This window comes from Suricata suricatta, chromosome 4, assembly GCF_006229205.1.
Source record: "Suricata suricatta isolate VVHF042 chromosome 4, meerkat_22Aug2017_6uvM2_HiC, whole genome shotgun sequence".
Classification (NCBI taxonomy): Eukaryota; Metazoa; Chordata; class Mammalia; order Carnivora; family Herpestidae; genus Suricata; species Suricata suricatta.
Window position 1 is genome coordinate 28,905,469 of NC_043703.1, and position 25,505 is coordinate 28,930,973.

The 25,505-nt window shown below is 35.8% G+C and overlaps 1 protein-coding gene across 1 annotated transcript in view; it reads right to left on the minus strand.

Moving 5' to 3' along the window:
* Positions 1 to 2,165: 2,165 nt before the first annotated feature.
* The window catches only part of SCEL (sciellin), a 99,130-nt gene continuing 75,790 nt past the window's right edge, over positions 2,166 to 25,505 (minus strand). Inside the window, exons 23-29 of the mRNA XM_029938425.1 lie at positions 22,123 to 22,185; positions 15,961 to 16,053; positions 14,107 to 14,178; positions 12,119 to 12,193; positions 8,020 to 8,128; positions 5,859 to 5,961; positions 2,166 to 4,417 (exon numbers count right to left, since the gene is read on the minus strand). Coding sequence (XP_029794285.1) covers positions 4,401 to 4,417; positions 5,859 to 5,961; positions 8,020 to 8,128; positions 12,119 to 12,193; positions 14,107 to 14,178; positions 15,961 to 16,053; positions 22,123 to 22,185 — 532 coding nt within the window. The 3' untranslated portion in view covers positions 2,166 to 4,400. The remainder of the gene's footprint in view (positions 4,418 to 5,858; positions 5,962 to 8,019; positions 8,129 to 12,118; positions 12,194 to 14,106; positions 14,179 to 15,960; positions 16,054 to 22,122; positions 22,186 to 25,505) is intronic.

Genomic DNA, 25,505 nt, shown 5'->3' on the forward strand with positions numbered 1-25,505 from the left:
ATGGTCTCATAAATTATTTCAAGGTGATGACATGCACATAATAAATCATGCTATAAATCACCATTATTCAGACTGCATTTGAAACGTTGTTAGTGGGGAGAAAAATTCATGGTATCTCTTATCTCATAAGTGATACCTCATGATAAAGGAATGATTTAGAATGCTTAATCTAAAGTATTTCTAAAACTATCATATTAATTTACTAATATAAAGTTGAATCTTGTAGCATCAATGAAAGACTTTAGAAAGTCTCTTAAATGTTTACTCATTGCAAAATTAATTGATCTCTAATTTGCCTACTGAGAGTACAGTGTGCTATTCTATGACTAAACTCACTTCTAAGGCCAGCATTATCCTGATACCAAACCAGACAAAAATGCCACAAATTATATGCCAATATCCCTGCTGAACATAGGTGCAAAAGTTCTCAACAAAATATTAGCAAACTGAATCCAACAACAGATTAAAAGGATCATACGTGATCATACCATGATCAAGTGGGATTTATTCCAGTGATACGAGGATGGTTTGACATTCACAAATCAATGTGATTTACCCTCTTAACAAAATGAAAGATAAAAATTATATGATCATTTCAATAGATGCAGGTAAGCATGTGACACATTCAACATCCATTTATGATAAAAACACCCAACAAAGTGGGTATAGAGGGAATGTAATAAATGCTATATATGACAAGGGCACAGCTAACAGCATATTCAACAGTGAAAAGCTGAGAGCTTTTCCTCTAAGATTAGAAAAAAGACAAGATGTCCACATTCACTAATTTTATTCAACATAGTACTGGAAGTCCTAGCCAGAACAATTAGGCAAGAAAAAGATATAACAGGCATCCAAACTGGAAAGGAAGAGGTAAAAGTGTCACTATTTGCAGATGACTTATTATATATAGAAACCATCAAAAACTGTTAGAACTAAAAACAAAATAAAACCTGTTAGAACCAATAAACACATTCAGTAAAGTTACAGGATATAGAATCAATAGACAAACACTCTTTTGTGTTTCTATATGTGAGATAACCACAATGAGATATCACCTCACACCTGTTAGAATGACAATTATCAAAAAGAAAAGAAATAACAAGTGTTAGTGAGGCTGTGGAGGAAAGGAAACCCTTGCTGATGGGAATGTAAATTGGTGTAGCCACTATAGAAGATAGTATGGAGGTTCCTCAAAAAATAAAAAATAAAACTATCCTATAATCCAGTAATTCCACTTCTTGGTGGTTATCCAAAGAAAATGAAAATGGGATTTGCAACAGCATGATGGACCTTAAGGTCCATGCTAACTTAAATATGTCAGATCGAGAACGACAAGTACAGTATGATCTCTCTTGTGTGTGGAATCTTAACAACAGAAAAAAAAAAAAAGAAACAAGCTCATAGACACAGAGAAAAATTGGTGGTTACCATAGGTAAGAGTTAGGAGTGGGGGTAGGAGAAATGGGTGTAGAGTGTCAAAAGGTAAAAAAAAAGAAATAAATACATATAAAACATTCAACAAACCCTAGGCATCTAACAAAAGAGATCATCTATAATGGGATAAGCAGCAGGAATATATTCCCAGATTTGTGCAATGTTTGAGCTGGTGGCTACATGTTCTAAATGTTCTAAATCTCACATTTTATTTTTATTAAAATTTTTTTTAATTAAGTAAACTCTACCCCCAACATGGGACTTGAACTCACAACCCCAAGATCAAGAATCTCATGATCCACTCACTGAGCCAGCCAGCCACCCTTTCTTAAATCTCACATTTTAAATAGTGAATAGATCTATGAGGGAAAGGGCATGCCCAAGTTAACAGAGATATTTATGGGTGCCCCTGGGAAACGCTGAGTACTTAAGAATAGATGGAAGCAACTTAATTTACATTATCACAAAATAACAGTAAATTCAGTAGTATACACACACACAAATAAAAATCAACATCATCATTGTTAGTTTGCCATAATGTAGACCAAACAGTCCCTTGTTTTGGTAGAGCTCTGAATCAAGCTGAGTAGGAAAACGTTCCAAACACTCACGATTTTCTATGGTGGTAAACAAGTCAGACTCTGCATTGACAGTGAGAGCTGGACCATATGTTGTCATTCATATCTAAGTGGAGGAGTGGTTGCAATCAGACAATTAGGGTGATCAGATTACTTCTTGAATACATTTTTATTTCTTCACCTTATTAAAACAAAGAATACTATCTTAACAAATTCTATTTCTAAGATTATTGTATTTCTTCCATTTTGCTTGTTTAGAAGGACATTGTCATGCTGCAGCAGTTAATTCTTTTTAGATGTATTTCTTAGTTATCAATAGAATTCAAGACCTGCTATTCGGAGAGTTAAGCAATTGTGTCCACGGAAAGGATGCCAATAATAACATAATTGACTGGCTGCAAAAAAAAAAAATTGCGATCTTCCAAAATGTCTTAGAAATCTGTATTCTGATGGTGCAAATAAACCCAGACATAATGAAGTAGTCTTAGTGAATTGGAAGCCCTGATCTCTCCATTCGATATTTATTCCAGTTTTATAACAGCTTTTGGTTTAATTGAATACATTATTATAGAAGAAAGGATCCGTTATACAGCTACAGAAAAGTGAGAAATACGTTCCTTTTACGTCTTTTAAAATGAAGCATTAAAAACTAGAATACTTCTAAAATGATATTCAAATGATTTTTAATTGCTACAAAGGCATTGAGATGTTAATACACTTTATATAAAAGGCAGGAATAGTATTCCATCCATCCTTTTCTGCCACTAATTTCAACCCTAAGAAAATTATTTCTTTTGATCCTCTTTGATAGCATGTAATAAAAGAACAATAAAACATATGGCTCAATTACCACTGCTTCTCATCAAGCATGAATTAATGAATATCAAATTATTATTAATTGTTTTTTTCTGGCTTCCTCTCCATAGGACAACAATTATACATTGCTGTATTTTGATAAGCATTTTGTGTTTAACACTTTGTGGACCAGTCCTTAAGAGGAACAGATGCTTGGAATCATTATACGGAAAAATAATTCTTTAAATTTATCAACACTTGGAAAATACATGATGATGATTTAATCTCCCTAGTGGATGTCAGTTTTTCACAACTACCTTAAGCTTCCTTAAAATTCCACCCTCCCCTCAATGTTCTATATGCCTTCCTTTGAGAAGCAGTTGCTATGCACATATAAAATAGTTTACAAGTTCAGTTTCTCAAGTTTAACACTAATACTCATTCTTCACATATGATTATTGCATTTTCAATTCCTCAAGAAAAAGCTCTTTAAAACTAAAAGCTATAGCTCAAACAGTTAAAGAATTAAGTTACCCAGCATGGTATAGACCATAATAAATTGTGATCTCTGTAATTGACGAAATCAACGTCAGTGAAAGATATTCATAGACAGTTCACAAAAAGATCCTGTGTAACTGGTAGTTCATTTTATTTTTTTAAATAAGCTGTCTGTAATTGTAAAGTGTTATGTAATATGAGTAGATGTGATATGCAAAAGAGCATGTCTCCATAATCTATAACCATTATTTCTCAGAGATTATTCATATACCCAGATTTTGAAATGCATGCAAAGAAAATTTAACAATGTATAATATGTAAACTACACATCATAAGGTTTTACCCATTACCCACAAATCCATGTTTTTCTTATTAAAACAGTCTATAAACACTGTTTGTGTGGTCAACTGAAGGATAACATTAAATTGTTTAGATGTCCTATTTAGTTCACTATGCTTAACAGACACATATTTAAATACACTCTTAAAGAGCAAGCAACACTTGCTTTAGAATCAGATAATCTGAGGAGCAGAAAGGGACCTTAGAGATCATTTTGTCTGGAAAGGTCAAGTGACTCTCTGAGGTCCATACAACTTTAAATGAAACCCCTTTCTGCCAAACTTTGTAAAAAAAAATTCTATCAATATTTCTTTTGCATGTAAAAGAAACATATCTTGCTTATTTGACAGTTCATCAGGATGTCAATAATGTTTGTAAATTCAAATCCATAGGGAAACAAAGATGACAAAAAGGGAAACTTTTCTATTACGGTCACCATGATGCACAGTTCACACATGGAGCAGAGATGGACCTAGACAGTGTTGACAGAGTTCACTGCCATGAAAAGCGTCATTCCTTTGACTTTGGTAACTGGACCCACTTGAATTTTTTCATGGCTAGATCCAGCCAGATATCAGATGGCTTCCTTTACATATATGACCTTATGGAAGGCAATTAGATTATTTATGCAATAGCAGAATTGTTAGTTGTCTACAAGAGTCAGTCTTCAGTGTGAAAGCTTTTCTAGGTTACATATTTGTAAATTTTTAACTTCCTAATAAATGCTTTTATCTTGATTTCCATGTGCCAGAATTATTGAATCCATTTTGCTGAAAAATTTAAAGAAAATAACAGTTAGAAACACAAGTTCAGCACAAAAATAAGCCTGTAATGAAAAATTTTTTAAATAGCCACTCATCAAGGGGCTAGTGGTGGATTAAACAGTTTTAGTTTTTATTTTTGCTGCATTCATCACTCTGGCTTTTGATCTTATACCATGAACACAAAGTACCAATGCCTGGTGCTCATATTTAGGCTATTCCTGACAGTCGCGTCTTGACAACTGCTGCGTCCTATAAAATAGCAAGTCCCACGGGGTGCACATAGTCAGGGAGGAAGACACAAAGACTTTTGAATCTTTTGATAATCATGTTTCCTAAGTCATTTCGTGGACTTCTGAAAGACTGAAAGTTTTAGGGCTGCCACCATGCACATCAAGGCCCTTGATAGAATATTGGATCATGATAAGGCTCCTAAATTAGGAAGAAAATAGAATATGGGAACTGGCTAGAGAAAGCAGAAAATAGAAGGCTAAGTGTGAATATAGTTAGGTTTGTTCCTGTAATTGGAACTACAGCCTGATGGAACGTGGGTTTCTGAGTATTTCTCAGAGCATTTTCCAGATGTAGCTCCCAGTACCTCATTAATGTCACACATTTGTCATTAAATTCCATATTTTGGATCCGTAAAAATCACACATGCTCCTCTTTCATTAGCTGTACCAATGAGGAGCATCAGAAAACTCACCCTCACATTGTACAGTTGACCAGCTTATTCAATATCATCCTGATTTTTCTATCTACTTACCACTGAATTAAAAATAAAATGCTGATACTGGCTATTAAAAATTAATCAAGTTTTGTAGCATTTCATTTTGTGAATTTAGTGTACATTGTGCATATCTTTTAAGTCAACTTTTAAAGTTTTCATGCTGTTTAAAGAAAAATGAATTAAAAATGCAAGTCCTTAGTGTTTTCTTCTCATATCATTTATGCCAATTAAAAGCCCAAATTATAGTAAAGTTGGTCTTAAACTCACAAGAAATACTTAGATGCTATATTTGATATAGACGTATATAGAACTAGCTCTAAACTTCCCATTTAAAAATAACATTAAAAAGCAATTAGTGGAATAATCAAATTAGGTACAAAAGTGTATTTCAGTGCAAATATAAAAGGTCATTCACAGAAGTGGACTTCAACTCTTACAATTATTTGAACAGAAAAGATCTATTTTTGTTCAGAAAAAATAGAGAATTTTCCAAAATAAATCCTCTTTGCCTGTATTATGACTGGTCTGATAACAGGAGACAATAATAAATGTTGACTGATTTTATACTATAAAATACTACCATAGCATAACTATCTTCAGGTAAATTCTTAACTAAACAGAATTAATAAAATACTTTTTACTTTATTGAAATCCTTCATTTCAATAATATTACATTAATATTAGTAAAAGCAATAATTTCTCAAAGACCTTAGCACTTACCCATAAGTTTAGAGTAGCAAGGCTCACAGTGTATTGTCTGTCTATAAATCCAAATACTGTCACCTGCTTGGAGGTTTTCCAAAGGCTGTTTGCATATTTCACACTAAAGAAAAATATATATATATAATTTACAGACATTATATCTGTAGTCTAGATTCCTTAGTGTAATAGGATAGAAAAGCCCTTTCAGTTCATCCAGTATCATCCTTCATAGCAACACTCAGGTTTGAAAAAGGACACACAGGAAAAGTGAGAATGCACTTGTCATGATCCTACTGCTGAAATTTTCAAATAAATATTCACAACATCTCTCTACTCTGAAAATGTACATTTCAGGCATATACACCACTGAAGCTTCTATTGAACTCACAATAGAGTAGATAAAATTTTTCAAAAGCAGTTTAGGCCAATGATAAAATCACCACTCATTATCTCAAACAAAAACACGAAGCACACTGTTTGCTTACTAAGAGTTACGCTGCCCAGCTACAGTTTCATTGATCAACACAACTTCTGATCTTACATAGGGTTTAGGGAACAGTTTGTTTTATGTTGTGCTGGTTATGGAGACAGAAAAGGGTTGACATCTGCCTTAGACCTGTGCGCATTGAAAACAAGTTCACTGCCAATTGGCTGACGTTCAAGCATGAGGCTGTCCCTGATTGTTGGCTTTCAGAGATGAGTTCACTAAAGCAAATTGTCATTGATTAATTTGATATGTTTAAACCAGTCCAGGTAGTTCTCTATTATCATGGCTATAGAATAATATATCTTTTCCTAGGAGGGTGGGGACATTTCTATCTTCAGTTAGTAGCATTTTATAATTAAATTGAAAATGGAAATTAAAACATTCAAAATATAATAAATACTTGATAAATGGATATTATTGTTATTTACTAAACATCATAATCAGGAGAACTTATTTTAAAAAGTTTTCTGTATGATAGCTTTAAGTAAAGAGCTATAAACTAACTTATTGAATAAATTTTTATAACTAAAAGGAAATTTCATTTTCTCATAATTAAATAATAGTAATATTTCCATATTTTATTTTATATGGAATTTTATATACTATGGCCTAAAATTGGATTTTTTTTCCTCAAAATGAGACACCATAAATCTGATTGCTGTGTGTCACTGTCTGAAGCTAACTGAAGGAGAAGCAGTCAGTTGTTAAAGCATTACATTTACTTGACTGAATTAGATAATTTGCATCAACCACAGAATGTCAGCACAAAAAGGACCCTTGGATTTAAGCAAATGATTCTCAAATTGGCGGCCCTTAGATCTATCTGAGGAGTTTTTAAAAATACCAATGCCCAGGAAGCATCTTTGAGATTTTTTATTTAATTGGGGCTGGCCCCAACCATTTTATTTTTCTCCTAATCTCCCCAGATGATTATAACATTCAGCTAGGGTAAAACCACTAGTCTAATCATCTACTCTATTTTACAGATAAGGAAACTGAAGCCAAGCTAATTATCTGATTGTCCAAAATTATAGCCATAGTTACTGGAAGTTAGAACTCAAACTCAGGCCCTCAGGCTTCCAGTTCAGTGCTCATCCATTTACACCAAAAACGGTCATATTGACCTACTCAATATTATTGTGAGAGGTAAAAGAAATGGCATATAACCACAAACTGAAGCATTCTACTATATAAGCTTTATTATTATTATACTAAGCCACAATTAGTTAGAATTAATCACGTTCTCAAAAGTAGATTGAGTTTCAACTATTGTGAGGCCTATCAGTCCTAATTACATGCACCATTTAAAAAGCTGCTAGCTAACTTTCTTCTCAATAATTTCTTTTTCTTTTTGGATTTCATTATTTTTTAATGTAACATATGATTCATTAAAATATTGCAAAAATTTTTATAAAGAGAACAAGTGTTTATATTTTTACTGATTTAAATCTCCAGGGTAAGAGCAATAAATGTGTCAGTAATCAACTCTAAGCCTAAAGCCAAGATAGTAATTATAAACCTTTGAGGTTGAGGCTGCAGAGCTCCTAGAAATATTTAAGTAGTGCATTATTAATGTGGATGAGAACGTTTCTGAAAGCTTTAACTTTATCACATGTATTTCATTAAATAATTATTTTTATTCCAGCCATATGCAATTCTATATTTAGTTAACTGCAATAAACATATCCTTACCTTGAAGCAAGTAGAATGGCAGCAAATTTGTAGTTCATCTAAAATCATTTTAGTGTCTGTGCCCAAAGGTTTCCGGCAGTAGGTGCACATATCTCTTTCAATGACAGACCTACAGAGACGTAAGCAATTACGTATAAACTTGTCATCATGCAAAAAACAGATGTATTCCCCACAAAGTCATGTGGAAAGATAGGTTAATTTTGTTGATACTTTAGGAAATTGCATGAAAATCAAAGAAAGTTCAGGACTTACTTGTTCTAGTGATAGAATTGATTCTTCTAGTTAGTTACCTCAAAATGATATCAAAGAATTAACATAAAGAAAACCTCAAATTATTAATTCATTAGCAATCAAGAGTGCAGCTGGGCAAGGCAAAGATGTTCACAGTTTCCTAATTGAACTAGGTCATGAGTACCCCTTGAAGCTAGAAGAGGGTTTTGAATTATTAATTTGCATATATTATGGAAAAATTATGCTGTAGATTAATATAAAATTTTAACTCTCAAAACATTCAATAGGACAAAAATACAAATCCATTCAAGAGTGTTTGGTAAATTTGGGGTGCCTGGTGGCTCAGTTGGTTAAGCGCCCAATTTTGGCTCAGGTCATGATGTCACAGGTCATGAGTTCAAGCCCCATCTCAGGCCCTGTGCCAACAGCTCAGCTTAGAGCCTGAAGCCTGTTTCTGAAATTCTGTCTCTCTTTCTCTGCCCCTCCCCCATTCTCTCTCTCTGTCTCAAATAAATAAATAAACATTTTTTAAAAACTGTTTGGGTAAATTCACAAGTAATGGGTCTCTGGGACCCCAGACTCTAGGGTCGAGTCCCCAAAATATTCTCCTATGACCAATCTCTTGGTGTCATTGTAAGACCCAGAATACTGGGGTAGCTTTCATGACAAAATTTATATCCTCCCACATAAATTTGATGGGGGAAAGAGAGTTTTGTTATTTACTTGGGAAAATGGTGTTCAATGACAAATGAACCATAGATTGGATTGGCAAGTCAAAAGATCTCAGGTCACACCAGAACCTTAAGAAAGGCCAATACTCTTGATATTTTTTTTCCTTTTGGGACTAGGACTGTCTTCAATAGTACTTTGCAGAACTTACTAGTTCCAGTAAACTAGCAGGTAGGCTTGAAATTTTCAGAGTGGGGTACATAATAGAAGGGTAAAATAAAAATAGCCAATATTTATATAATGCCAATATGCTTTATAATACATGCAGCAGTGCGCTTTCCATGCATCTGGCTTATATAAACTCAACATTGCTGAGAAGCAGGTACTGTTTTTACATCATTTTATAGAAGAAGAAACTGAGCACAGAGGGCAATAAATTTCCCCGCGTCATGCAGCCAGTTGAGTGGCTGTGGCAGGATTTGAATGAAGGCAGTGTGGTCCCAGAGTCCCTGTGTGACCTCTGGGCCTGCCTGTGGGGCCTATCAGGCTCACTGCGTGAAAGTGAAGGAGTCATACCCCGGAGCCATGTTCCTATGATCAAGCCCAGGACTAGAAGCAGATGGAAGGAGGAGGTAAAGGAAGAAAGGGATTTAAGTAGATGAAATGTGTCTGGTTTATACTTTCAGTCATTGTCATTCTAAGAACTTCCTAGTCCTCATGTATAATCAATAAATATTTTCCCCTTTCAATTAACTCTACAGCTAATTCCTTATATGCTCCTGGTAAAAACCTTCCTACGGGGGTATTCGCGTGTATATATATATGCACACACACTTAATTTCCCATGTAATATTACAAGCACGTCAAGAGTAGAAAACAGGCACTGTCTGTAATAACCCCATTCCCAGAGGCACGGAGGCGGGAGCTGGGAATATAAAGAAGAGTAAGACATCTCCTTCTTTCCACGACGGCAGCCAGGTGTGTGATTCAACGATCATAGCATATTATGGATATGTGGAGAGAGTTAGGAGAGCATGGCTAATGAAGCTAATAATCCCTGGGGTAGTTAGGAAAGCCGTTGTGGAAAAAGTGCCAGATGAGTCAAAGCTTGAAGATAAAGGGTCTCTCAAGGTGCACTTGGCAAGATGTGGAGGGGCATGATGGAGGGATTCCGAGCAGGATAAACAGGACGTACCCAAGGGCTGTGCAAAGACGGTACCTGGAGTGATTAGACATCAGTCAATATTCCGTAGGAGCGGGCTCCAAAGGCCCACAAATAGTGGTGCGAAGGAATTAGACTCTTGTGAAGCGGGAAGTCACTTTAAATGGGATGAAGTGCTTAGATAGGAACTCTGGGGACACACTTAATTTCACACAACAATCAACAGAAGAATTTGCTTGACGGCTGGTCTTACTGAGAACTGACTTTTGCTCTGATGACTAAGAAAAAGTTCAAGGACCATTTTAATAATGGAACTGGAATTCTTCATATTAGGAACAATACTTCTGTGAAGAATGTTTTCCTTCCTTAAGTTAACAATAATAATGTGAGCCCAGGGAAGGCTCTGATGTTGGTGTCATCCTTATTAAGATCATACTGTTGGGGCACCTGGGAGGCTCACTCAGTTAAGCAACTGACTCTTGATTTTGGCTCAGGTCATGATCTCATGGTTCCTGAGTTTGAGACCCCATAGGGGTCTGCATTAACAGGAATTCTCTCTCTCCCTCTCTCTGCCCCTCTGTCTCTCACACAAAATAAATAAAACTAACTTTTAAAAAAAGGATCATACTGTTAGCCAAAGACCTTCTCAAAGCCTCATGAAAAAAAAAAGCTGTTTTTTTATTTGTTTGTTTTGGTTACTTAGACAGTATTTGTAATTCTAATGCTTGTGTAGATGACTTTATTTTTCAAAGAAGTGTAATTTAAAAGCAAGACACTCAGATGATCACTGGTAATACAAGATCTGAAAAGAATGACAGAAAGAGGATAGAATTTTTAAGCCTGGCCCTCCCGTGTTTTCCTTAACAAATACAGCACTAGGTTATTTTTTCAGAAAACATTTACTGAGCAGCCATAGGTGCCAAACACTGCATTACAAGCTTAGGCTATGCATAAAAAATAAGATATGCTCTTTCTCTCTATTATATTTCCAGCCTCTCCTATAAAGAAACGTCACCGATAGAATGTTATACATTTGTATTGCAGCTGATTTCCAGTGGTTGGATTGAAATGCTAATTATTGTCATTTTCTCCACAGGAAATCTGCAGGCTAAACTCTCATGTGCATCACCTATGCACCCCACTGAACATTAAATGGCAAAAAAGGATTACCAGGGACCCCTGAGTGGCCCAGTTGGTTAAGTGTCCAACTTCTGTCCAAGTCATGATCTCACAGTTCGTGGGTTTGAGCCCCGTGTCTGGCTCTGTGCTGACAGCTCAGAGCCTGCTTTGGATGCTGTATCTCCCTCTCTCTGCCCCTCCCCTCCCCTACTCATTCTCTCTCTCTCTCTCTCTCTCTCTCTCTCTCTCTCTCAAAAAATACATAAGCATTAAAAATTACAAAAAAAAAAAAAGAGTCACCAATATCAAAAGCCTGACGTCAGTTTACCAGCACTGACTGGATATGCATTGTAACCCCTGTCCTGGGAACTGACTGTGGGCCCAGAGTGATCATAGCAGGCTGTCTGCAGGTGAGCCAGCTCTGGAAAACCACACGGAGGATGGGCTGAGGGCAATGAAGCCTAGGCACTAAAAATGTGGCATTACTGAGGACTCCTGGGAATTAGCAAAAGCAGAGGGGCTGGTCTGGCAGGCAGCTGTAGGGCATGGAAAGCCTTGTTGGAATAAAGTACAGCAATGAAAGAGCAGCAACAGCCTGGCAGCCAAAGAATGAATTTTTGGATGCAGGGGTTGCTGTCCGTTTTCCATCCATACACATGTATAACAATCACCCTCAGGAGAGCCATCGCTAAGTTCAATGGATGCGAATCATGTATTTCAATGTTTTATACATATAATAAAAGTATATCGAATGTGAATATAAAATATACATTACATATAAAAGTATATATACACATACACATGTATATACATATACACTAAAATAAAGCATGTTGTATATAAAAGCATAACACATATATATGTGAGTATATGTATATAAATATATACTTTCAGATATAGAAATATAGACCAACTCACCTATCTGAAGTTGAATAAACAGTTTGTATGTATTTTCCAGAGATATTCTCCTGATATCCATCCTTCAGTAATTTACTAGAAACAAACAAAATTGACATGTGAGGACTGAGCTATTTCCCTAGTCTTGGCGTCCGCACCCGCACGCAGGTGACGAAGCACACACACCTCATGCAGCCTTGTCATTCTTCTCTGCAATGTTACAAGCCAGAACCATGTACTAACCTCCTTTTGTTTAATGTGGAAAATGCTGACGCACAAGCCACCTCCAGGTTGACATAAATTGACATATCTACTAAAGGAAATAGAGAATAGCACGAGGAGCACAGAAATAAGCGTGAGCAGGAAAAGAAGTTATCATTTCTCATGAAATGTATACTTGCCCCTCCCTCATTCATTTGCTAAAGGAAAGCCACATATAATCTGACACAGAAGAGGAAATGGGCAAAGTGGGAGCCAGAGTAAGCACATAGAAACCTCAACATTCATGTAGAGAAACAGAGACTCTGGAACTTTTAGAGAAAGCTGTAGAAATGTTTATTTTTACTTGAAAACATCCAAGGAATAAGAGTCTAGAATGAAAGCAAAAAAAAAAAAGTGTGATTTTTAAGTCCTCTTTGTTCTATTTTCCAGACTGCCCCAGTTTGTAAATGTCAGTCTTTCTGAGAGAAAAATGAAATCTGCAATGAACTAACCAGCTGGCAGCTCATAATTGCTTCTCAAGTACTTACGCTACCTGTGGGTATATTAGGGCAGGAAGGTATTTATGCTACCTGTGAGTATATTCGGGCTCGAAGCAATACATTCCTATTATTTCATATGGTGAGTGGTAATTCCACAGACTTTACCTGGGATGTTTGAATAAGAAATCTCTCTCTCCCTCCAAACTGACCGCAGGCAGACTGTTGTCAAAAATAGAACCTCTTTGGGATACATAACCCACAATGCTCAGTAAGAGTTTGCACACATTTGTGCATGGTATATATATTATTACTCCCATTTTATTGATGAGGAAATTGAGACTTCAAGAGGTTAAGTAGCTTTTGCCAAAACCACGTGGTTAGTAAAAGACACAGACTCCATCCCAAATCTGATGCTAGGGTTTCTACGCTATCCTGCACCATTAGTGTAGCGTTTAGGGAGAATTAGATTCAGCAGGAAAAAATCAAACTTGAACTTGCATTTGACAAAGTAAATTAGGTGTGGTTTTGAGAGACTTTGTTGTTGTTGTTGTTGTTGTTGTTGTGTTTTTAATTGTCCATCTTCTGACATGTATTAAATTCCTTTTCAGGGACCCCTCTCCAGAGATGTTCTCACTTCTCAGAAATGGGCTCTGGCTAACACATGTGTCACACACAGCACATTTTTGGTCCTAACCATCATATTACTCCACAGTTAGGCTAATTCTTGTTTTTATACTCCCTGAAAATCAAATGGGTTGTGAATTCATGACCTTGGTTGACACTCTTCTCAACATCCACCACTCCAAGCAGCAGATATTTGGGGATATCAATTCTCTATAATTTGGGCCAGAGTGTATCTACTAAAGGTAACACCTCTTATTTCAGATTAGAGGTAAGCAATAGTAGATAGAAACAGAATAGTGTATAGAACTATTTAATTAAAGTAGGACTCGAAACTAGCATGAGAATATTTGAGTGACTTTGTATAATTTTGCATTGTGTAATATTATAGGCTTGTTATAAACATATAGTTGTATTTGATTATGTGAGAACTTTCAAATGTTTATCCTATTATGTATACATTTGTTAAATTCAAGCATTTGGTTCATCCAAGGACTATGGTTCTTTGCCAACTACTTAATATTAGAAACATTATAAAGAATGTTTTACCTAGAACTCAATATACTCCTAACTGGTCTTCTATTTGAGAAAAGAAAACATACTCCAAAATAATAGCATCTCTTCTTACATAGATGATTTCAAAATTAGAGCAAATGTAGCAAAATGTTTTAAAGAAATTTCCAATACCTGTTCTCTACATAGGTCCTTGTGTATACCACAGTATCCTTTGGCCCTGCATGCCTGGTTTCACCACTGGAGCTGTAACACAAACCATTTACTTATGCTTAAAGTTTATTTAAAGGATAATAAAAACAACAAGGCTATTATCCAGTTCAATGCAAAAAGTAGTGTTTATATATTTCTTTTATGTTTTAACTTTTGAAATGTAATTGTTAAAGGGGTACTTCATATCTCATATATCATGCCATTCCCTTCCAGCCTGCCAAATTACTGTGGATAGATTTGCTGCAAACCTGATCTGTCTTCCCTTGCAGGTTAAGGACTTTGTTCCTTTGCTGCTTTCAGGATTCTTTCCTTGTCTGTGTATTTTGTGAATTTGATGATGGTATATCTTGGTGGTGGCTGGCTTTTGTTGAATCTAATGGGAGTTCTCTGTGCTTTTTGGATTTCGACGTCTGCGTCCTTCTCCAGATTAGGGAAGTTTTCAGCTATGATTTGCTCAACTAAACCATCTGCCCCCTTTTCACCTTCTTTGTCTTCTGGGACTCTTATGATACTAATGTTATTACACTTTAAGGAGTTGCTGAGGTCTCTAAGTCTATATTTGTGAGAATGGTTAAAATTAACAACATAAGTAACAGGTGTTGGTGAGGATGCTGAGAAAGGGGAACCCTTTTCCACTGTTGGTGGGAATGCAAACTGGTGCAGCCACTCGGAAAAACAGAATGGAGTTTCCTCAAAAAGTTAAAAATAGAACTACCATATGATCCAGTAATTGCACTACTATGTATTTACCCAAAGGACACAAAAATACACATTCAAAGGGGTACATGCACCCAAATGTTTATAGAAGCATTATCAACAATAGCCAAACTATGGAAATACATAAATAAACACACACACACACACACACACACACACACACACACATATATATAATGGAATATTACTCAACCATAGAATGAAATCTTGACATTTGCAACAACATGGATGGAGCTACAGTGTATTATGCTAAGCAAAATAAGTGAGAGAAAGACAAATACCATATGGTTTCACTCATATGTGGAATTTAAGAGACAAAACAGATGAACATATGGGAAGGGAAAAAAGGAAAAATCTTAAGAGACTCTTAGCAATAGAGGATAAACTGAAGGTTGTATGAAGGGTGGTGCATGGAGGATGGCTAGTTGGGTCATGGACATTAAAGAGGACACGTGTGATGAGCCCTTGGTGTTGTATGTAAGTGATGAATCACTGAAACCAATAATGCCCTGAATGTTAACTAACTTGAATGTAAATAAAAATTTGAAAATAAAAACAAAAAGTTGACTTTAATGAACTAACATGATAACATCTAATCTAATGAAACTTTTAAATCTTCCTAAAGAATGTCAATATCAGTGTCACAAACAGGTTGTTTTTATAATGTAAAATATTCAGGAAAAAAAAATCACATTTACACTTTCTTACCCAGATATCAAAGCTTACCAATGACCGAGTTGCTAATGAACACCTTTGTGTGCAGTTGTTTACATAAAGCCACTGATAAAATTAGAAATTTCTGCATTTCAATGGAAGGGGAGGGTGATATGTAAGATGAGTTTTGTTTTGTTTTGTTTTGTTTTTTTTTGAGAGACAGCACAAGCAGGGGAGGGTCAGAGAGAGAGAGACACAGAATCCTAAGCAGACTGCAGGCTCTGAGCTAGCTGTCAGCACAGAGCCTGATGCAGGGCTTGAACCCACGAACCATGAGAAGCTGGACGGCTTCGAACCAACTAAGCCACCCAGGTGCCCCGTAAGATGAGTTTTAAAAACAGAAGGAGAAAGTCCTGTCACTTGTTTTATAGTTGGCCATGGTACCTGAGATTCTTCCTGGCTTCATAAGAATGGGCAGGAGTTCTAGTAAACTGGTTGTTTAAGGCATCACTGGATCCACTGACTTGACCATTCAGCCTGGGAAAGCAAACACAAATGTTTGGCACTTAAAATGAAGGCCACTTAGAAGTTTTTTTGTTGTTTGTTTTGTTTTATTAAAATTCTGTTCAGTTAAGTTTTTCCATACAATGAAACTCTTTACTTTGTCTGGCTTCTGTGCAGATACACAAATAGAATACATGTACTATTTTACATCTCCAGAGCGACCACTGTCTTGCCTTGATGAATAATCTGCAGGCCTGTGTCATATTATCTAACACTAGAATAGAATACCTCCTTACCAAGGGCAGACACCATCTGAAATTGGTTTCAGTAACCTGGTCACACCAGCAGTGCCATTGTAGGAAGCATCTCATGTATAATAAGTCTTGCGAGTTTATCAATTTAATGAAAATTATCCAGGGGTTGCTTTTGGAAATTTGTTTCCGTCTTGTTTTTAATGGAAAAAAATATTCTGAAGATTACAGAACTCTGACTTAGACTTCTGCTCATTTAAAAAAGTCACTATGTTTAACAAAGTGTAGGCATATTTTCTTATTCCTCTGGAATAGAGGATAATTTTAATGCAGGAATAGCAAAACCTTTAGCCACTTTTGTCCTTCTGGGTTAGTAAAATAGAAGAGATGTGAAAACCAAGAGGGCAGTTTAGATCTTAATCAAGCCTATCGTTTTTTAAACACACTCTTCCTTCCATTTCCAGATGGTTCTTAAGGAAGGGGAAAACATTTTTTCACATTTTATCTCTGGCATACAGAAAATCATCTTCTGGTTTCATGACAGATGTTTCACAAAACATACAGCTACATTAAAATGATACTAACTAATGAGAAAGTAGAATGAACATTAGAAAACTTTCTAACAGAAGCAGCTGGGTGGCCCAGTCAGTTAAGCATCCAACTTTGGCTCAGGTCATGATCTCGCAGTTCAGGGTTTGAGCCCCGTGTCAGGCTCTGTGCTGACAGCTTAGAGCCTGGAGCCTGCTTCCAATTCTGTGTTTCCTTCTTTCTCTGCCCTTCCCTTGCCTCACACTCTGTCTCTCTGTCTCTCAAAAATAAATAAACATTAAAAAATGTTTTTAAAAGAAAACTTTCTAACATAATTATTAGAATATGTCATTCCAGAAATAATAAACCTAGTTAGGAATTGTTTAAAATTATTCAAATCATATAATATACAATACAAAACCCAACTTTAACAAACAGACAGCTTCGAAGGACAAAGGTTGTCAGTGTGTTTGAAATGTGTTTACACCATCCCCAGCAGTATAAAATCGAATATCACCAATTAGCAAAATTTTCAAATAAGAAAGGGGAATAGGGGCACCTGGGTGGCTCAGTCGGTTAAGCCTCCGACTTCGGCTCAGGTCAGATCTCATGTTCGTGGGTTCGAGCCCCGCATCAGGCTCTGTGCTGACAGCTAGCTCAGAGCCTGGAGCCTGTTTCAGATTCTGTGTCTCCCTCTCTCTGACCCTCCCCCTCTCATGCTCTGTCTCTTCTGTATCAAAAATAAATAAAACATTTAAAAAAATTTAAAAAAAAGAAAGGGGAATAAATTGCATACAGTACTATAATGGACTGAATTATCTCCCCCCTCCCCAATTCATATGTTGAAACGCTAACCTTCAATGTAATTTGGAGACAGAGCCTGTAAGAAGGTAAAAACGGTTAAGTCAGATTATAAAGATAAAGCTTTAATACCACAGGACTTGTGTCCTTATAAGAAAAAGTGACAGCAGAGATCTGTGTATGTTTGTTCATACACAGAGAAAAGGCCATGCAAGGCCACAGTGTGAAAGGGGCCATCTGCAAGACAAGGAGAAAGGCCTCAGGAGAAGCCAAACCTGACAACATCTTGATCTTGGACTTCTAGCCTCCAGAACTGTGAGAAAATAAAGTTTTGTTGTTTAAGCCACCCGGTCTGTGGTCTTTTGTTACGGCAGCCCAGACAGATTAATAATACAAGTAGCATTTCCTGGCTATGTTCACAAAGTGATTAATGATAATGGCTTCATTGAGATTTAATTTTTATAATTGTGAATAAAACCCAAATACTAGTAAACAAATTTGAAATATGGAACAATAAACTCTTTGATGGGTTTTGCCATGTCAGTAGGTGGAAGGTGACAGATTAAAAAAAAAAAAGACCTTTTATTCTGGAATAATTTTAAGTGTATGGGAAAATTAGAAAGACAGGTGGAGAGTCTATGTCTACTCCTTACCCAGCTTCTCCTAATGCTAATATCATACATAACCATGGCATATTTGTCAAAACTAAAGAATCAACGTTTGTGTAACACTATTTATTAAACTACATACTTCATTTGTATTTCAACAGTTTTCCCACTGATGTCCCTTCTCAGTCCCAGATTCAGAATCAGGATCTATTTTCCACATAATAGTAATGTCTCTTTAGCCTTCTAGGCTCTGTAATAGTTGTCAAGTCTTTCTTTGTTCTTCCGGAGATGGTGATAGATGTTACAAAGGAAATTCTATCTTGGTGCCAATAAGTGGTAACAATATATATTTTTTTATTATTTAGAACCATAGAAATAGTTAAAAATGCTTTGGCAACCAGTAAAATAACCCGTGGTGGTTTTTACAATGCTACTGGGCCCCACATCCAGATATTCTGATTTAATTAGCTTGGCTCACAGCTTGAGCACTGAGTTCTTTTAAGCCTTTTCTGTGAGTCTTACATGCCAGATAAGTTGGGAACCACCACCTTAGAGCCTGGGCAGCCCAACATCTTACCCAGAAGAGCACTGGTTCTCAATATGTGTTCCCTCTATCAGCAGGCGGTTGTGACATACACTGAAGTTTGGGAACCAGTACAATCGACGAAGCTCTGCCCAAGTATTCCTCTCAGATGCCTTGAATAATCCTCATAAAGGAGAACTCTTGACTCACAATGTTTGTTAATTAACAGTTTTATCATTAAGAAGTTATTCTTCATTGAAACAAATTGTTGAATTATAACTTCCAATTAATGGTCATAGTTTTGTGCCTTATTTAATTAAATAACAACTCTATAAAATATAAACTCAAACTGTGTTGGATCTTACAGAATTTCAAATGGGATTACTCTTTAGAAAATGTTTTCTGAAGTGGAAATTTATCTTGAAAATTTACCTATCTGGAATCTTCATATATTGGTAGTGAGAATATAAAATGGTACATACAGCTGATCGGAAAATAGTTTGGCGGTTCCTTGGATGATTAAACATAAGTTACTATACAATCCAGCCATTCTACTCCTAGGTATATACTCAAGAGAAATGAAAACATATTCCACACAAAAACATATAAGCAGCATTGTTCACAATACTTCAATACAATCCAGAATTCAAAAACAATTCAAATGCCCATCAATTAATGAATAAAGAAAATGGTGTTTAGCTATACTATGGAATAAATACTATTTGGCAATAAAAAGAAATAAAATACTGATACATGCTATAAAATGGGTGAATCTTGAAAGAAGCCAGTCATAAAGGGCCACATAGTATATGAGTTCATTTATATGAAATGTTCACAATAGACAATTCATCGAAACAGAAAGCAGACTAGGGCTGAGAGGTTGGGAGGAAAATGATGTGTGACTGTCCCTGGGTTTGGGGCTTCTTTCTGAGGTGATACATATGTTCTAAAATTGATTGTGGTGATGGGTGTACACTCCATGAATATGCTGATTAGAAAAATATATTTACTTGGACATCCAATTACTATACAAAGTGAATACATTCTTAAGGCGAATCAACTCTCAGTTTAGCAGATTGGCCCAGGACTCTTATTTAGATTTCCATTGTCTTACTAACTTAATATTAGCAACCTGAGATTCAACACCATAAAACAACTTCAACTGATAAACATAGATACCACTGCAAATTTTACAAATCTCTTTTGCATAAAGAAAAAAATCTTATTAAGAGCTTACTATTTTGTATCCTATGTGTTGGAGTTTACTGTTATAAAATATCAAGGTCTTGAGCTCTTGTAAAAATTATAATTTTTAAATATATTTTTAAAAAGTACTCTACTGTAAAAAATAGAGAACTCAATGCAAGAACAATTGGGCTCTTTCAATCCCTCTAATTACTAACCTGCTACACGTAGCCCAAGACTCTTATTTTCTGTGAATTTTCTCAATTTCCTTCCTATTGAATATTTACCTATTTACCCACTTTGACAGTCCTTTTTGTAGCCAGAACACATGGGCACAAAAACTGGGCCCAGAAATTTCTTCGTCTCATTCTTTTCCAGGGGAAAGTTTTATTACAGCTATGTCAGTGCCAGGGTGGTGCTTACATTTTCCATTCCTTATCTAGTGAGCAGAACCATTAGACATGGTACATATTCAGGATTGTGATCGAACTGAAGGAGAATGAACACTACCTGGAAACAGAACTCGGATCAACAAATGGTTTTGGAGAGGTGGTAGTTAAGGCCTCTAGATACAGTAACTGAATGTAATGATTTCTGTCTCACTGGGGAGAGAGTGGGTGCAGTTGTGAATGTATATGTCATAGTTGGATTATGTCAGGCAAGAGATATAGATGAAATTGCAGGAAGGGAAAGGAGAATGTGTGTACCTTATTGGTGTTTTCCATCTATATACCAATTTCAATGCAGATGGCCATACCCATAATGCCTTGCTTTAGGAGGCCAGAAAGGCCATGAAAAAACTTACTTCGAGTAAGCTCAAGGTATGAGAAGGCAGAAACTGCAAAGCAGCACATGCTTGGTTATCAAATAGATATAGACTAGAGAGTAAGGAAGCCAACAGGCAGAAGGAAAAGCAAGACAAAAATAAGGAGCGGCCAATATTCAGGAAGTAGCTAAGTTCTAGTAATAACAAAGAACTAGGGTTAGTGTCCAGGGATTCCTGAGGGAATGTCCTCTGACCAAGAAGGAATAACTTCCAGATGAGGCATCTATGAGGTCTGCCCATGCTACCACTCCTGTTCTTGAATTTCCATAATATTCCATTTCTTCATTAATCGTTCTAATAAAAACCATTTCATAAAACAAGCCACACTGAAATTGGAGCATTTGCCAAATCATATTAAATGAGAAGTTTCTTAATCATATATAATCATTTACTTATAATTTTTAACCTTAATTATTTCCAGGTAATATTTAAGTGAGACTGGTTAACTGTAAGCCCAGTCCTACTCCCAAAATAATAGATGTTTTTTCTAAGATAAATAGATTCAGTTGAAATTTACCCTCCCAAGTTTTAGCAAAAGCTTTTGTGTGATCACAAGAAAAGAAGGCAGAAGATGATTTAGGGAATTAAGGGAACAGAAAGAAGGTAACATTAGATGCAAGAGTCTTTTGTAGACATTTTGGGGAAAAAATGACCTGTATCTCTTTCTGCTTTTCCAATCTCCACATACAATATTGACAGTATCATTTCTTTGCATGAAAAAATTTTAATAGAAATGGCAACCATGCCTTATGAAGGTAAAAAATAGGAACCCATTGTTTTTAGAGTCCCCCATATGTGGGGGGACCCCCATATCTGAGGGGAAATTGCAAAACATGGAAAACACTTTGATTCTTTCTGAAACAGTCTGTAACAGCAATGAAGTAGAGCTTCTATCCCAACTTTCCTTGTATAAGAAACAAAGTATGACAGTTTTAATGTCATTATACTGTGTGGTGTAAAGAAATCTCAAAACCAGGTCCTGTTTTGTAGCTGTGATAATTTGTGCATTCTTTTAGCACTAGGTATCCAAGGAAGAGATTCCCAGAGTGCTCTCTGTACCACTGAAAGACTACCAAGCAACAATAAGTAAAAATAAATCTTCACAGTCCAAGTGCAGAGCTTTGAATTTCCATGATGCCTTTTACACTAAGCAATTGAATAGAAGGCTCTTAGTCAGAAATTCCAACAGAATTTGAACTTTGTTTAAATTTTTTCCATATTACCTATTAAGTACTCTGTATATTGATTTTTGTTTTTCTGTCATGTTTATTTCTAGGTATCAAATACAATTCAACTCCTCAGTAAATCTTCTAGCATTATATAATTTATGTAGGCTCATATGGAATTGACAACAAAAAAGCAAATTATAATAAGTCTTACCTTCCATTTTTAATTTCAGGGACATTAGAATTTACTTCAGTGAAATTTTTCGGGTCTTGGTCTCTATAAGTGAAAAAGTACACATAATTAATATGTACAATATAAATATGCATAAATATCCATATTCATATGGGCCATTGGAAATCTGACATTGAGCTATTTATTCTATACAATTCAAATACGAGAGCCTAGATTATGTGTGAGAGAAAAAGAAAGAACTAATCTTTTGAAAGTTTTGAGAAATTTGGTCTGTAAATAAAACTGATTTATAGTCTCATTCAGTTAACATTTAATGAGTACTAAGTTTGTGTCACAAAGTACTAACTATGTATTTTCACATAGATTCTCTCCTTCAGATCTCACAAAACCCTGCGGGACAGCATCTGGGCTCCAGAAGTCTAAGTGAATTTTCCAAGGTCAATTAACTAATTTGTAAAAGAGTCAAGATTTGAGGCCAAGCCACCTGCCTATCTGAAATCAATTCTTGGATGTTTAATTAGAGATTTCATTCCAGCTTTGTAGATCACAGAAACATGAAACCCAAAATTTGAATAAACAATACGTAATGTAGAGGATAAACGGGACAATTAGGTTCTTGAACTTGAGCTGCAGCAATGATTTTCATATGGTTTCATACTCTATAATGTCCTCTGATATGTTTTTTTGAAATATTAATTATTTATATATTTGGCTATAACACTGGTGGTTCTTGATTTTTTTTCCCCCATGAGTTTGGAAAAGCCTTTGTCATGAACCCAATTGATTAGGACCATTGTTTAAGAGCCAGAACAATGTGGCCATCTCTTCCTCTATTTCCTTGGACAAGTTAATCAACCATCCTAATCTTTCTTTTGTAAACTAGACTAATCATATCTAATTTCATTAGGTTGTGGTGAGAATAAATGAGTTAATGTAAGTAAAATTCATGGCACAGTGACCCCCATTGTGGGTGACCTGAAGAAGCATAAATAAATGATAGTTAACAGAAGTTCAATGACACAGCAGGGGGCACTATTGATTCCACTATTTTGATAGACTGCCTTTTCATTTGTATTTCTGCTCTAATTTCTCTCATCTTCGGAATTAACTCTAGTTTTTATAAATCTCCCTGCTCATGATTGTGAATAGTAGATTTAAATAAGTTTACATAAAATCAGAGTATGGACTCTCACTCACAAAATTAGTATTGATAAGGATGAAAAATAATACAAAAAGTTCTTGTAGTGTATTGAGATGTAATACTCTTTTTATATAACATCCAAACCATCAATAATTGATAAATCTGCAAATTGGGCAGCATTCCATAGCTATACTTAAACTTCACATTTAAAGTACTAGCTGCATAATTTTGAAAATGTAGAAATTAGTTAGATTATTTTTTAATGGGAGTTACAGTAGGGAAAATATGCTAATAAATACACGTAAAAGGCACAAGATTTCAGAAGTAGCTCAGAAATATTTCAATCATCTGATTCTGCAGTCTGAATGATGTAAAATTCAGAACTAACTCCCTCAATGTAACTCCCTCAATGAACTATGTAAGGAAACCTCCCAGATCACATTGCTCAAATTTAGAAAGGGAGAGAAAAGACTTTTGCTGAACTCCTAACGGTCCTTCAGGAATTATTAGAGCTACCTTCTTGGCTTCAAGGGCCACTGTACTACTTTAATAACCTAGGCATTAAGTAATCCTCCTTTGATCATTTAAAAATAATACTTTACTAAATACTTGGGGATAATGAAATAAAATTAGGAGGTGTACCATGATGTCACCTACTCCAGTTTCCTAGGAGTGCCAAACCAGCATGGTTAGCAGGAGTAAATAGAGATCACCAGGATATATGAATCTTGGGAAAATTAGAATTTTGTCCTAGCAAATGATTCTCCTTCCACTGCTAACCTAGGATGAGCTGAGGGCCATTTTGTAAGGACACTGATGGTTTTCACTACAACTTGAGAGTAGAGTCTCATTGCCATGGCCTTACATGGCCTTGTACATAGAAGCTGCTCCAAAAGATTTCTGAAATTAAATTTAAATTCCATTTTTCTATTCCTCTAGGGGAAATTTTTAACTACCTTACCTAGCCCTGGGAAAAAATATTAAATGGGTCCCCCAGGAGAAGACATTAGACCCCAAAGTTTTCAGGCAGTCAGCTCCACCCGCATCAAGGCACCATGACCTTGTAGAAAAAGATCAGTAAAGGCAGTGATGGACATTTCATCTCCTTTGGTGTCAGTCACCCCTAAATTGCAATATATTTCTTTTTTTATGCAGCTCTCAAATATGGCTTTGTATCCTTGTTTTGGGATGTTGTTAGGGATGGAATTGTGTTCCCCCACCAAATTCATATGTCGAAGTCCTAATGCTAGTATGTCAGAATGTGACTTATAGAAATAGGGTCTTCACAGAGGTAATCACATTCAAATGAGGTCATTGGGTGGGCCCTGGTCCAATATGACTGGGATATGTACAAGAAGAGGAAAGTTGGACTAAGACACACAAATGGAAGATAATGTGAAGATACAGGGTAAAGGCAAGCCAAGAAGGACCTGGAAGAGATGCTTCTCTCAATCATCAGAAAGAACCTCCCGTACAGACAAGTCATCTTATGCTTGGACTTCTAGCTTCTAGAACTGTGAGAAAATACATTTCTATTTTAAGCCCCTCAGTCTGCAGTACTTGTCATGTCAGCCCTAGAAAAATAATAGAGGTCTCTTCTGCCTTCACAACATGATTACATTTAGTTTCTCAGCCTGTTCCTGGACTTCACTTCCGCTGGTACTTTCTGCTCCTGGTTGCTGCAGACACTGGATCTTTGCATATCCTCTACCCCCACCCAAGGACCCAAACCTTTCTGGATCCCAGCTATCAGGAGGGACAGCCCGGATGGACTTGGACCTGAAAAATAATGAGAAGCCAGAATCTAACAAATCCAATAACTACAAGTAAGTAACTAAAAATTGGAACTTATACATGCCTTCAAAAAAGCATATGCCCAAAGCAGTATAATCATGAATCATCATATAAACATATTAGTGGCTTGGTAGAATTTTTGTTGTTTCTATTAAATAGCATCACGTATCAAATTTGATAAAGTGAATTATAAGATTTTATTCTGAATAATCTACACTAATATGTAAAGCAAAATGAAAAGTTCCAGATTATGAGAAGCACACCATGTGTATTTGCCTTGTTTGTTCACTCTGATTGATGTCATCAGCTAGATTAGAAGATCCAATAAAAGTTCAAATTACCCATAAAGTTCCCAAGTTGAAGGATACAAAAATAAATTTCCACTCTTTAATTAAGAGTACATCTACTGCATCGTGTTTTTACACTGTGGTAGAAAATGAAAAGCTGTGAACCAAAGTGTGACAAGTAG